Source organism: Orycteropus afer, unplaced genomic scaffold (assembly GCF_000298275.1).
Source record: "Orycteropus afer afer isolate SDZICR_OR568_19922 unplaced genomic scaffold, OryAfe1.0 scaffold00006, whole genome shotgun sequence".
Taxonomy (NCBI): Eukaryota; Metazoa; Chordata; class Mammalia; order Tubulidentata; family Orycteropodidae; genus Orycteropus; species Orycteropus afer.
Window position 1 is genome coordinate 19,373,382 of NW_006921593.1, and position 14,429 is coordinate 19,387,810.

At 59.9% G+C, this 14,429-nt stretch overlaps 1 protein-coding gene across 1 annotated transcript in view; it reads left to right on the forward strand.

The window, feature by feature from the left end:
* KIF1A (kinesin family member 1A) overlaps positions 1 to 14,429 on the forward strand; it is a 64,891-nt gene that overhangs the window by 28,968 nt on the left and 21,494 nt on the right. The window contains exons 20-26 of the mRNA XM_042781293.1: positions 68 to 162; positions 391 to 484; positions 2,324 to 2,472; positions 2,783 to 2,961; positions 4,749 to 4,886; positions 5,527 to 5,769; positions 12,912 to 13,030. Of these exons, the coding sequence (XP_042637227.1) occupies positions 68 to 162; positions 391 to 484; positions 2,324 to 2,472; positions 2,783 to 2,961; positions 4,749 to 4,886; positions 5,527 to 5,769; positions 12,912 to 13,030 (1,017 nt within the window). The remainder of the gene's footprint in view (positions 1 to 67; positions 163 to 390; positions 485 to 2,323; positions 2,473 to 2,782; positions 2,962 to 4,748; positions 4,887 to 5,526; positions 5,770 to 12,911; positions 13,031 to 14,429) is intronic.

The window sequence follows — 14,429 nt, forward strand, 5'->3', positions numbered from 1 at the left end:
GGGAGGCCGGGCTGCGGTGGGATCGCTCCTGCCTGCACCCCAGTGCCCTGGCGTCCCACATCCTCAGCGCCTGCCCTGCACCCCCACAGGCTCCAAGAGCTGGAGGACCAGTACCGCAGGGAGCGGGAGGAGGCCACCTACCTGCTGGAGCAGCAGAGGCTGGTGAGGCCCAGCCCCAGCCCCGCCCTGGGGAGCCCCGCCCTGGGGAGCCCCGCCCTGGGGAGCCCCGCCCTGGCTCTCACCCAAGCTGGGCTCCAGGGGCTCTGGAGAAGCTTTCCCAGAGCCTACCCTGAACACGTGCCGGCCTCTCAGTCATCCCCACCGCGTGGCTGTGGTGAGGTCATCCTCCCGGATGGGGGCTGAGCGGGGCTGAGCCAGGTCCTCCCACAGGACTACGAGAGCAGGTTGGAGGCCCTGCAGAAGCAGATGGACTCCAGGTACTACCCAGAAGTGAACGAGGAGGAGGAAGAGCCAGAAGATGAAGGTGAGAGGGCCTGACGGGGAGGGAGCTGGGAGAAGAGGCAGCCCCAGGTCCTCCTGGAGGTCTGGGTTAGCGATGGCTCCGAGACCCCAGCCTGCCCTCCAGGAGAGGGCACCTCATCCGGGGAATCATCCGCCAGAGAGTTCAGAGAGCTGTGCTGACTCAGGAGCGCACATGCACAGTGTACACACAGGCACATGGACACATATGTGCATATGCACAGTGCACACATGCACACAGGCAGGTACATATGCGCAGACACACATCACATACACAGTGCATATATGCACACATGCACATACATGCAAAATGCACAGACAACTATGTTTGCACACATGGACTGTACATGCATGGTTCTGAAGGGTGCATGCATGTACACAGACAAGCATGAAAATGTGTATGTACAAATACGTGTGTACATGCTATACACATATGCACTCATAAAGCACATTTGTACACACTCAACAAACATGCACACACATGCATGCTGTACACACACTCATGTGTGACAGTGTTTGCACATGCTGGTTCTGAAGGGTATATACATGCATGCACAAAAGCACGCAAATGCACATGACTTATGTACATGTATACACCAATGCATGCAATATGCGGAAATGTGCACACATACTCATGTACCTGCCATACACACATGTACTCACATAGAAGAAATGGCACACAGACACACGTGTGGACACTGTACATACGCACTCACATATGTGCACTCACACGTGCACACAGATCCATATGTGAACACATACATGTACATACACACATATACCTGCTATGTATACATGCACTCACATGCACACACATGTGCACACCACACATGTACTTACACGTGCACTCACATGTGCACTCATATATGCACACACAAATGTACATGCACATGGATGTGTATACCTGTTATACGTGCATGCACTTACATAAGCACACATATACACAATGAATTTACACACACACATGCACATACATGTGCACACTGTACACATACACACTCCTGCACACATATGTGCACACATGCTGGTTCTAATGGGGTGCCTGGCCCACCCCACTCTGCCAGATGTGTAGTTTGTGTCCCTTTCAGGAAGCGGACACCTCCACTACTCCCCACCCTCACTATTCCGTCTGAGCATTTGCTCCTGAGCTGGGTGTTGAATGCCAGACCTCCTGGGGGATGAGAGTGTGGAGTTGGTGCACATGTGTGTCCATCTTGGCTTCAGCTCTATACGTGACCCTGGACCAGGTCTCTTATGTGATCTGGGCTTACTTTCCTCACCTGCCCAACAAAGCTCCTTCCCACCCAAAGGGCAGGGCTCTGGATGGGTGCTGAAGGTCAATAGAACTGTGGGGAGAAGAGAGCAGAGCCCTGGGGCTAGGTCCCAGGGGTTTGTTACCCTTGGCGTCCAGGCTCAGAGAGGGCGTGTGAGCTGGGAGAGGGGAAGGACCACCTGCCCACCTGCCTCCTGTCCTGTGGTACCGGCTCCCACTGCTGACCCCCAACAGCAGCATGAGACTGTCCTTGGCTCTGTAGCTCTCGTGGCCTGTGCTGAGCTCTGGCTAGCTCCCAGCCATGTTCACAGAGCTCTGCTCTGTGGGGCACATGGCCTCTGCACATGACTTCCTTCTCTCTGGGCCCACAAGGACCTCCTCCTGTCACCTCACCTTGGGGAGGGACTACCTTCAACTCCAGCCTGCCGGCTGTGCTGGCCGTGGGGGTCCAGGGCCAGCTCAGGGCAGCCCCACAGAGTGACCACGGCCATCTGGTCTGCTCGGTCTCCTGGGCTTCTTGGTGGGAGGCCTTGATGTCTCCCATGGTGACCGTGAGACCTTTCTCCACAGTCCAGTGGACGGAGCGGGAGTGTGAGCTGGCTCTGTGGGCCTTCCGGAAGTGGAAATGGTACCAGTTCACATCCCTGAGGGACCTATTGTGGGGTAATGCCATCTTCCTCAAAGAAGCCAATGCCATCAGTGTGGAGCTCAAGAAGAAGGTGAGCCTCATGGCCCCAGCCCTAGGCCTAGCACATGTCAGAGGGAAGTCCTGCCCATACGCCACAGGGACCCTGGCTCATAGCCAGCCCAGGAGAGAGGCACAGACCCACCTCCCCCAACCCCAAGAAGGGCGGATGATGGGAAGCCTTGCGCCAGGAGGCCAGCTGTGTGTAGGTGCAGCTTTGGCTCCAGGGCTGGCTGGAAGGTCCTCCTGTGAGCACACAGCGGAGTCTCAGGGCAAGCCTCTGGGGAGAGCACACCCCCCCGCCCCGCACAAGGCTGACGTGAGGCCCCTCTCGCCTGCCTTAGGTCCAGTTCCAGTTTGTCCTTCTCACGGACACACTGTACTCCCCACTACCCCCGGACCTGCTGCCCCCTGAGGCCGCCAAAGACAGGGAGACACGGCCCTTCCCCCGCACCATCGTGGCTGTGGAAGTGCAGGACCAGAAGAACGGGGCCACCCACTACTGGACACTGGAGAAGCTCAGGTGTGTCCTGCGGGCAGGCAGGAAGGGGACAGTGGACGAGGCCGGCAAGGCCACGGATTCCGAGGATGGCCCCTGACACCAACAGAGTAGAGACCCAGTGTTTCTACGGAGAAAAGGATGGTGGAGGCCGCAGGGCCACCAGGTCCTCACGGTGCTGCTGGGAGGCGGCGGCAGGGCGGGGGGGAACCAGCAGGGTTTTGTGTGGGTCTGCAGCGCAGGGCAGCGGTGTCACCAGAGCCAGGTGGAGCCGGGCCACCCACTCTGGGCCACATGGGCGGGGAGGAGCACTCCACCTCTGGCTCCCCACCACATCCCTGCAGAAGGCATTTCCCTGGGTCAACCCAGTAGAGGTGACGGGGCTTGGTGGAGGGAGCCCCATGGGAGGGGGCGGGATGGGGGCGAGGAAGGAGCCGGGGAGGCCACTGCTGTCCCACCACCTCCACTTGAGAAGTGGTGGCTGTCCTAAAGTTCAACTACACTCACACACACAACTCACACGCAGGCTCACAAACACACTCACATACACTCACAGTCACATGCTTGCACACAGGCTGACATACACATTCACGTACACTCACAGTCACATAGGCTCACATACACAGGCTCCCACACACTCACAGACACTCACAGTCACACATGCTTGCACACATACACTCTCACATAGGCTCACACACACTCACATATACTCATACATACACAGGCTTACACACACTCACATATAAACACAGGCTCACACACACTCACACATACACACATACACTCACACACACATGCTCGTACACATGCTCACACAAACACACATGCTTACGTGCACTCACACTTACCCATACACACAGGTTTATACACACATAAGCTCACACACTCTCAAACACATGCTCACACACATGCTTACATGCACACACATGTTCATGCTTTCGCACACAATGCTCGCACATGTTCACACACACAAATACACACTCAAAACACCCACACATATACACACGGGCTCACACACATCGGCTCACACACACTCACACATGCTCATACATGTGCTCACACACATACACTCACACTCACATTGGTAGACACTCATACATTCATGTGGGCACACAGATACACACACATAGGCAGACACAGATGTGGAAACTCGCGTACGCTCACACAATGGCAGACACTCATATGCTCATATGTAGACATACACACACACATTGGCAAACACAGACATTTATGTGGACACATACACACTCACGCATTGACAGGCACACATCCATTCACGTGGACACACACTAATTGACAGACACACGCTGTCACCCACCATCACTTCCCTGTCCTCCTGTTGCCAGGTGAGTCTAACTGCATCTCCTGCACCCAGTCTGCCATGTTTCCCTGGGGATGGCGTATTTAGAGTACCATTTTAGTGCTCAGTCCCCAGCACCAGTCTGTCCTGACTCCTAACCTTCCAGACTCGGCAAGGGGACCCATTTAGGAGTCCTCTGCACGCTGCCAGCTTCGGTGGGGTATTCCCCCTTCCCACCTGGTTTCTGGCTTCCAGGTGCTGCCGTACCCCCTCCGGCCCCATGGCCTTATCCAGGCCTTCCTGCCTGGTGAAGATGGCTTTGTTGTTTGGTTGGATTTGAGAGGGATTCCGGGTAAACTTGCGTGTTTCACTGGAAGTCTACTATTCACAGTTGGCCGAGTCAGAGCCCATGTTGGGGTCCAGGAAGCTACAGTGAGCCGGGCCTGACCAGGGCCTAGCAGGGAGCTGTGGCTGAAGCAGGCTGAGCCCACTGACCCCATGGTCTCCACAGGCAGCGCTTGGACCTGATGCGGGAGATGTATGACCGGGCAGCCGAGGTACCCTCCAGCATCATTGAGGACTGTGACAATGTGGTCACCGGTGGGGACCCCTTCTATGACCGCTTTCCCTGGTTCCGGCTGGTAGGCAGGTGAGTGTCCCCCTCCCCTGTCCAGGAAAGGGAGACAGCTCCAAGGCCTAGAGCCCCATGTAGGGAAGGGAGCCAGTGAGATGTTCCTTCCACACCTGCCCAGACTTCCCAGCCCTGTTCTTCCCCGGCTCCTAGTGGTCTAGCCAACTCTCCACGCATGGAGGCCCGGGATGTTGGGGACCTAGAGTGGGTTCCTGGCATGCCCTCCCCCCAACATCTGCTGCAGGGCTGCAGCCACCAGGTGACACATGGCTAGGTTTCTGGGGTTACCTGGTGGCCTTGAGGGTGGGCTGAGAGGCAGGACTGTGTCACCCCAGACTCTGGTCTCCCAATCTGAGGTCCTCTGCACCCCACGGGACCAGGCTCACAGGCCTTCACACAGCCTCGGTCACACCCTGTTCTCCATCCTGCCTGCCAGTGCCTTCCTCGGTACCTTCTGGTACCTTCTGGCACCTTCTGGCCGACCACACTTTGCTTTCTTTCCAAGCCTGGAGAAGGGGTGCATTTGGACCTTCTCATCTTTGAAGGCAGCGCTGTTGATGGCCTGTGTGGTTTTAAACAGACGTGCCCACCCCCCCCCAGCCGCCTCCCTCCACGTGGCCGGTGTTAACCTCTCTCTGTCTTGTCGCACTAACCTCAGTCCAGTCATCTCTGGCTGCAGCAGCTACCCTCTTCTCAACACATGCATGAGCGGGCGCATGGCTGCTCTCACCCCCTCCCCCACCTTCTCGAGCCCCGACTCCGATGTCACCGAGCCTGCCGAGGAGCAGAGCGTGGGGGAGGAGGAGGACCTGGAGGAAGATGACGTCTTTCTGGAGCACGCGCAGTGCCACTGCCGGGACCCGTTTTACGACCGGCCCCCCCTGTTCAGTTTAGTAGGAAGGTTGGTGAGGTCGAGGCGCGCATGCGGTGAAGGACCCAGCTCTTTCGCACAGAGCACTGCTGCGGGCACGATTTGGCCACCGCAGGGTGGGACCCAGGTGTGCGGGGCCTAGGTGTGGGGGAGCCAGGTGTGCGGGAGCCAGATGTGGGGGAGCCAGGTGTGCAGGATACAGGTGTGCAGAGCTCAGGTGTGTGGGACCCAGGTGTCTGGTACCCACATGTGGGGGATCCAGGTATGTGGGACCCAGGTGTGCAGGACCCAGGCGTGTAGGGACCCAAGTGTGGGGGACCTAGGTGTGTGGGACCCAGGTGTGTGGGACACTGATATGGGGGATCCAGATGTGTGGGGCTCAGGTGTGTATGGCCCAATTGTATGAGATCCAGGTGTGTAGGGCCTAGGACTCTGGGGCCCAGGTGTGCAGCACGAAGGTATGTGTGGGATGCAGGTGTGTGGGATGCAGGTGTGTGAGACCCAGGTACGTGGGGCGGCTCCTGGCGTCCCTGGGCAGAGAGGTATGTGGAGGGGCTGGCCTTCCTGAGAGGGCAGTGAAGGAGCGCACAGGCCCCCATGGTGTGTTCCAGTAAATTCTCTTCAGGACCCCCTAGCTGAGGCAGGGCAGAGGCAAGGTCCTGGTTAGGAAGGGGGAAGCGTGGCCCTGAGTGTAGCCATGACTGCAGGCACGGGTCTGTGCTCAGGTCCCTGGCCAGGCCTGTGGGGTTATTTCTGCAGAGGCCTTGGTCATGGGGCGCAGGCCGCTGGCCAGGCCCCAAGTTCCCAAGTTCTTCTTGGAGTCTTTGGGCCAGCCCAGGGGGACATTGGAAGGTGAAGTGGGCCCTCTTGAACTGATCCCTTGGTCCACTTCTGGGACTGGCCTCCCCTCCTGCATTTTCCTGGCTGATGGGCCTCTCTGTGGGAGGTGCACAGGCCCCTTGGTGCTCAGGGCTGAGCCTCTGGGAAGAAGGAAGGAGCCCTGGGGAGGCCGGTGGGAGGGCAGGAGGGCTGGAGTTTGGTGATGGACAGGCCTCAGCTTAAGAGCCTGGAGGAGCACAGGCACCCACCCCTGAAGCTGGGGCAGAACCAGCTGTCTCTCGGTCTCCTGGGTGAAGGCGGGGTCGGGACAGGACCGTCGCCGCCGACCTCCAGGTTGCCATGGCGAGACACTGGCCTTGCCTTTGCAGAGAAGAGCTGGTGACATGTCTCCCAGGGGCGAGGGGAGGCTGAGGTCCAGAGAGGTCAGAGGCTGTGGGGAACTGAGCCCCCAGGGTGTGGGCCCCGGCCTGCAGGAGGATTTGGCAAACGCAGCACGACCAAGCTCGATTTTATTATTGTGGAGTGGGAGCAAGGGCAAAGCCAAAACCACACGCACTGCCGTCAAGTCAGATCCAACTCATGGCGACCCCTCCTTGGGTTTCTGAGGCGGTATCACTACAGAAGTAGATTGCCCAGCCTTCCTTCGGAGGAATGGCTGGTGTGTTTGAACCGCCAGCCTTCTGGTTAGCAATCAGGTGCTTTAGTCATTACACTACCAGAGCTCCCGCATAAGGCAGTATCACTAAGGAAGCAGATCACCCAGCCTTAACTTCCGAGGAGTGGCTGGTGGGTTTGAACCATCAGCCTTCTAGTTAGCAGGCAGCGGAGAGAAAACTCTAGAAACCCAGCTGCCATAGGGAGTTTGACACACGAAATAAACGAGTTCTACGTGTATAAACATAGAGATTTCTTATTAGAGACCTTCTTAGGAGTCTGCCATTGCTTCTTTGGGCTAGCCCAATGGACGTTTCTAGAAGCCTTGGCCTTGGTGCCCCCATGCTGAGAGCTCCTGACTTCGGGGTCTATACTGGGAGCCCCAATCATCCTCAGAAGGAATGTTCCATGGCTTCACGTCAGGATCACGGATTGATCCTGATTCGTTTCTGGTGATGTTATTGGGCCAGTGGCCCGTGACATGCTGGCCCACTCTCCCCCGAGATGTCCTGGGTCTGGCCTCTGCTCAGCCCGAGAGTGAGGTGCAGCCCCCTGCTCTCAGCACCCTGGGGCTGCCAGACCCCTCACCTGCTGAGCCCCAGGGTTGCTCTGGGGGTTCCCGAGAGAGTGTGAGGTGGCTAATACCAGGGGTGCAGGGGATCGAGGACGCGGTCAGAAAAGGGGTGGGCTCTCGCAGTCTCGGCCGGAAAGAGCTGGGTCCTTCCGACACTTTTTCCCCCTCTTGTCAATTTGAGATTTTACAAAACAACCAAACCAAACCAAAGTAGCCTGTGTGAGGCTGGCCGCCCGGCCTTGCAAAGCCTCTGCCCAGGGCTTCATTCGGAAGCGTCCGGATGGTCTTTTGGGTTTGGCACAATTTGGCTTCTCCACGCAGCAGCTGTGTCGGCCGCCCGCCCTGTGACGTGTGCTCCACGGGTTTGTGGGTGGCCCCCATCTCTGGAGCCCCTGTCACCCTTTGGTAGCTGCTGGCTCTCCTCTAAAGCTTCAGCGAAATGGGGGCCTCCCTGTCTCTCTTTGAAAAGCTTTCCTCAGCCAGCATGTGTCCGCCTCACCAACTTTGTGGCCAGCGCCTACCTCCTCCCTCCCGCAGCCCCGGCTCTGCCTGCGCCCACCTCCTCTCTCTCCGGGAGAGGTTTCAGTCTGCTTCAAGGGGCTCTCCCTTCTGGCAAGGCCATAGCAGGGAACCAGCGTCTGCTGAGCCCGGGTCCCTTGTCCCAGTGCAGGGTCAGTCCCCGGCAGGGCCACGGGGCTCACTCTTCAGCATCTGGGGCTTCAGGTGAATTGTGGGGGGAGTGTGGGCCACCGAGCCTCCTCCTTCCTGCTGCCCAGGCAGCGGGGCAGCAGCTTGGAAAACGGGCCTGGGGCTCTCCAGGCTAGTCCTCCCTACCTGGACCTTGGATGCTTCCAGAAGGAGGGCCAGGAGAAGGCTGGGTGGGATGGAGGACCCAGGGGGCAGAGGTACGGTCCAGGATCAGGCTGTGGGACTCTGGGTGTGCAGTGTGCACCTGGTCAGAGGGACAGTCTGGGTGTCCACTGGGCTGCATGGTGGGACCCTCCACGTGCCAGGCTGACTCTGCCAACACGGCCAGCCCGGGGGCCCAGAGCCCTGTGTGTGCTGTGCCCAAGCCCGCTGTCCAGGATGCCGGGTGTGCAGAACTGGGCCTGGGTCCTGGTCCCCATGGTGGCGGGTGCTGATGACAGGTGGTCTCTGGCACTTGGAGGATGGAGGGCAGAGCCCTGGGCCCCTGGGCCTGCACCACATACCTGTCACCTCACCCTTCAGGATGCAGTTGGCTGGGTGGGCTCTCTGCAGGGTAGGTTTTCTCACCAGACCTGACAACTGCTGGGGCCCCAGTGCCACCCAATCTCCAGGCCCAGGCTCAGCCCCCTCGGGGTGGGTGCGGGCCATGAGTGGGGGGTACTGTCCTCACCTGCTGGGGCCCCAGTCCCTAGGCCCAGGCTCACAGCCCCCTTAGGGTGGGTGCAGGCTATGGGTGTAGGGGGGTGCAGGCCCCAGAGGCCCCTTCCAGACCAGGTGAATCCAGTACTGAGGCAAGTGGGTGGGTCTCGGGCCGGGCTGCTGGAGGACAAGAGCCAGCTTCCATTTTTTTCTTAGACACCTGGCACCAGAGAGGCTGCCAAGACCATGACCCCATCTGGGCGTCCCAGCTTCACTGCCTGGCAGACATGAGGACACCCACTTTCTGCAGACAAGGGTGTGGCCATAAACCCCAGGGGTAGAATCCCAGCCTTGACCAGGGCCCCTGGAGGCCCTGAGCTCATGGGGGACCCTGTCCCTGGGGCACAGTCTGGTTGCAGTCTGTTGATGGTTTGACTGTGGTCAGTGTCCACCCTGGGTGGCACCAAGGCTGAGTTTCCTCCCTCTGGTGAGAGGACGTTCTGGAAACTTACAGGGGAACTGGCCCACGGACTGACTCACTTCCTTGCCACTTTGTTTCTCAGTTTCTCCCTCTAGACGGAGGTGTGGGGAATGCCAGGCCAGGTCCTAGCGCCGTCCCGGGCCTCAGACCCTCTGTTCTGGCACCCTAACAGAGGCTATCAGGAGCGCAGGTCCCAGATCAGGGTTGAGGTGGGAACAAAGTAGGCGTCTCGGGCCCATGAGCGGGCACCCCATCCCCTCCAGGGCACTGGGAGTGGCCCGTTCATGGCAGCTGTCAGTGGCGGCTGAGGTCACTTTTAACTGCATCATCTACTTGTGCTGTTTATGGGGAACCTGGGCCTCTTGGGGTTTTGGCCTTGTCTGAGAGCTTGCCCCCCAGCTGATCTGGAGGTGGTGCCTATCCGCAGCATACGGCTAGTCCCTGAGCCCACCACTTACAATAAGCAGGAACATGTCCACCCTGGGGGAGCAGGATTGGGGTACAGAGAGGCCCTGGGGAACCTGAGCAGGGCCTGCCTTGCTGCAGCCTTGCCCTTTGACCTGGGCTGGGCCTGATCCTGCCTTGGTTTCCCTCTCAGAAGCAGTGGTGCATTGGTAGACTGTACCTCAGCTTTCTGGGGCCTTTTGGGGAGCAGGGTGGGAGAGCCAGGGGCCCATGTGAGAGACTCTGAGCTCAGGACAGGGAAGGCACTGTGCCCCCCTGCAGGCAGGAAGCCTTGACCCTGTGGGTGTAAGTTCATGGGCGCCCACAAGCTCTGGGGTCACCTCATGGCACCAAGAGTGGTGGGCCAAGTTGAGACGCTAGAGGCCAACCCACTTACCTCAGCTTTCCGGGAGGCGGCCTGGGCTGGCCAAACTCTCAGCTGCCTGCTCCACCTGCTGGCCGGTGGTCCTCACGGATCTGAGCTTTCCTTCCAGGGATGCTCCTCCACACCAGGAGGTGTCCCTGCCCCGCCCACCCCAAGGACCTCCCGCGGGTGTGTGGACGATGAGGACCATGGCTCTCTGTTTCTGTGCCTACTGCTCGACTCCTGCAGTCCCCACTCCACCCCGCGTGGTCCCCTTCACAACTCTGGGCCTGTCCCTCTCAGTCCTGGCCTTGCTGCAGTGGGCATACCCCCTGAAGAGGCCCTGCCCAGAGAGGTCTCCAGGGTGGGGGCTGGAGAGCTGGAGTGTCCGCTGGAGGGACACAGGCAGTGGTGGCTGGTGGGGGCGGGCCAGGCTGAGCAGTACTGGAGAGTGAGTCAGGGCTGGGGACTTGCTGGCCATGGGAGTCTCTGCCCAGAGCCTGATGGCATGGGGTAGGGATCCTGATGGCTGTGGGGGCACCAGGAGGTGATGGAGGGCTGGCTAAGAGGACCACAGGCAGACTCAGGTAGAGCTGAGCATTTGGTTAGAAACCAGGAGCTGGGGCGCCGAGTTCCTGCCATCTCATGTGGGGAGGGCAGGGGGGATGGGAGGGGTGACAAGACCAGGGGTCTTAAGAAGTGTGCCAGCTGGGGCGTGTCGGAGTGTCTGATTCTCGGGCCACTCGGCTAGGTCATCAGCACCACCTTCTGGACTCTGGCCTCCCCTGTGGCTGGTGGGTGGTGCCGGGAGCTGCTCCTGCAGGAGGGGGGTGCCTCCAGGGCTCGAGGTGTAGGTGATGCCTGGGGAAAGCCTGGGGTCTGGCCTTGCGGTGAGTGAACGAGGGGCTGTGCCTCCGTGCCCCTCTGCCCTCACCACCCACCTGGCTGGGGCAGGACAAGTGCTGACCGCCTCCACCCCAACACCCTGTCTCAGGCCCTGGGCTCTCAGGGCTGCCCTTGTTGACCTCATGCAGGGTCTGGTTTGCCCTCCCGCCTCAGCTGTCCTTACACTAACTGTTCAGGAGCTCCCCGAGTGGCACTCTCTGCCCCTGCACATGGCCCCCCTCAGCACCACCCTACTACCTGCAGGGTCCTCAGGGGGGCTCCCAATGCCCCCTTCCTCTTTTAACCCCCCTCACAGCGTGAGAACAAGGGCTCTGGGGCTAACACTGGTGTGGCCCTGTGTGCCTGGTGACATAGCAAGGCCGTGCAGCAGGCAAGACGTGCCCAGGCCACACCGTGACCTCTGGGTCAAATCAGTCCTCTGGGGGTGGCCTGTGTATTGTAGGGTGCTTGGTAGCACCCCTGGCCTCCACTCACGATATGCCAAAAGCACCCATGAGGCTGCTGCCTCCAGACACCGCCCAGTGTCCCTGAGGGCTGAGCTGTCTAGTGAGGACCCTTGAGAAACACCAGATCCAGTGCCTCCCTCCTGGCTGTCATCACCGTCACTGCCATCAGCACCAGAGTAGGCCCGGTGGGATGAACACGCACTGCCCTCCCCGTGTCCAAACCCTGGCCTCCAGGACGCCTCCCTGGTGCCTTCCGGGGGCTTGTGCTGTTGATGTCTGCACTTCTCTGGGTCAACTTTGTGTCGGCAGCTCAGGGCAGGCGGGCAGAGGAGGTCAGGGCAGGCGGGCAGAGGAGGTCAGCAGCGCTCACCTCAAACCCTGTGCCTCCCGGAGGGTGCCCTGCCCTCAGGAGGATGACCCCCAGGTGTGTGGCTCACCCCAGGAGGTGCCCTGAATAGCAAGGAGGTTTTGTGTCCTGTCAGCCACCTGCCTGGCTGGGGCACAGTCCCTGTGTCCTGGCTGCCTGTGTGGCCCTGCACACTATACTGGCCCCGCCTGTCGCCTGTCGCTGCCCCTCGCAGCTCCCATAGGGTGGGGTAGCTGAGGGAGCGCCCAGGCAGCGGGACAATCCTCAGGGACGTTTTAGCAAGTCCACCTGCACTGGGCTATGGGTGGGGTGCCTATGCTCGGCCAAGTCCCTGCCGTTTTCAGGAATAGACTCAAAGGAATGTGGGAGCCTGTGAAGCAGGGCTTGGGGCGATAGGGTCCTGCTGGCATCAGTGCCTGTGTAGGGTGGTAGGTCAGCGTGGCTTGGGCTCCAGTCCTCTTGAAGCAGGCTGGAACCTCCCCTCCCCCGCGCGTTCTTCTCGGACTGGACAGGTATGGCCTTGCTCACCCCCTCCTCCCTCCTGCCCCTTGGCCCGCTGCAGCCCTCCACAGTGTCTCCTCTGAGCTCCGCAGACCCACACCCTGCTGCCTGCCTGCCTGGCTGCCGCTGGCTGTGGCTGCTTCGCTTGCTCTGTGCCTCTGCGTCCTTCACGTTGTGAGCCAGGCCCCGCCGCCACCAGCAGTGGTCAGCGCACGGGCGGGCCTGACTGTGGCCTTTCCTCTCCCCAGGGCCTTCGTGTACCTCAGCAACCTGCTGTACCCCGTCCCCCTGGTGCACCGCGTGGCCATCGTCAGCGAGAAGGGCCAAGTCAAGGGCTTCCTGCGAGTGGCCGTGCAGGCCATCTCAGGTGTGTGCAGGCCGTCTGGCTGGGGCCGGGACCAGGGCTCTTCTGGACCTGTGTGGGCAGGTGGGGCTCCAGGTAGGAGCTGCAAGGGTCACGATACCCCAGGTTTGTCCCAGCAGCTGGAGTGGCGAGGACACTGTCCAAAGGAGGGGCCTGTGTGCCAGGGTGGAAGGGGTCTCTGTCCCCCTTAGCTTTTACTCAGTCCTCCTTGGAAGTCCTGATGGTTGAGCTTGAGTCCTGTTGAGCAGGGCATTTTATGGGATAACGTTGACTTGACTTTGGACCATACCTCATGTTCCCACAGTCCAGTGGCTATGGTGGCAAAAGGGACTTAGAAAAGGCCACTGACTCTGGATGGTTTCAAGTCATACCTGCAGACTTGGAGGGCTTTGGCTGTGGGCTCAGGCTGGCACTGGGCTCCACTGTGCCCAGGTGGACATTGGTCAGTGGTAGGTCAGACCTACAGGCCCTGCCCTGGGAGCCACAGGCTACAGCCAGGAGCGCTGGGACACAACGGAATCCCCTGGGGGTACTATGACAGCCCCCAGGCCCACATTGGAGGTAGGAGGGGCAGAGGTGTGTTGCAGAGGGCCGAGGCTGCTGGAGGGAGGATGTGCACAGCCCTCCTCGGGAGTGGTGTTTAAGCAGAGTACCCCGAGTGTCACGGTGGCAGAGACTAGGTTGGGGGCCTTTAGGTAATGGGTTAAGGGGCTTTTGGCTTTAACCCAGACCTTCAGGGAAGCACTCAGAGCTTCACACACAGGAGGCATGAATGGAGACATTGGGGACCAAGCACGTGCGAGTGGGGACATTGGGGACTGAGCACGCACCAATGGGGACACTGGGGACTGAGCACCCGTGACTGGGGACATAGGGGACCGAGTATGCACAACTGGGGACATTGGGGACCGAGCACATGCGGTTGGGGACATTGGGGATGGAGCACACACCAGTGGGAACACTGGGGACTGAGCATGCATGACTGGGGACATTGGGGGCCGAGCACGCATGACTGAGCACATTGGGGACCGAGCATGCACGACTGGGGACATTGGGGACTGAGCACGCACGACTGGGGACATTGGGGACCGAGCACGCATGACTGGGGACATTGGGGACTGAGCATGCACGACTGGGGACATTGGGGACCGAGCACGCATGACTGGGGACATTAATGATGGACCATATGTAACTGGGGACATTGGGGACTGAGCACGCACCAGTGGGGACACTGGGGACTGAGCATGCACGACTGGGGACATAGGGGACCGAGCATGCACGACTGGGGACATTAAGGATTGAGCACGTGCGAGTGGGGACATTGGGGACTGAGTACGCACCAGTGGGGTCACTGGGGACTGAGCATGCGTGACTGGGAACATTGGGGACCAAGCATGCACAA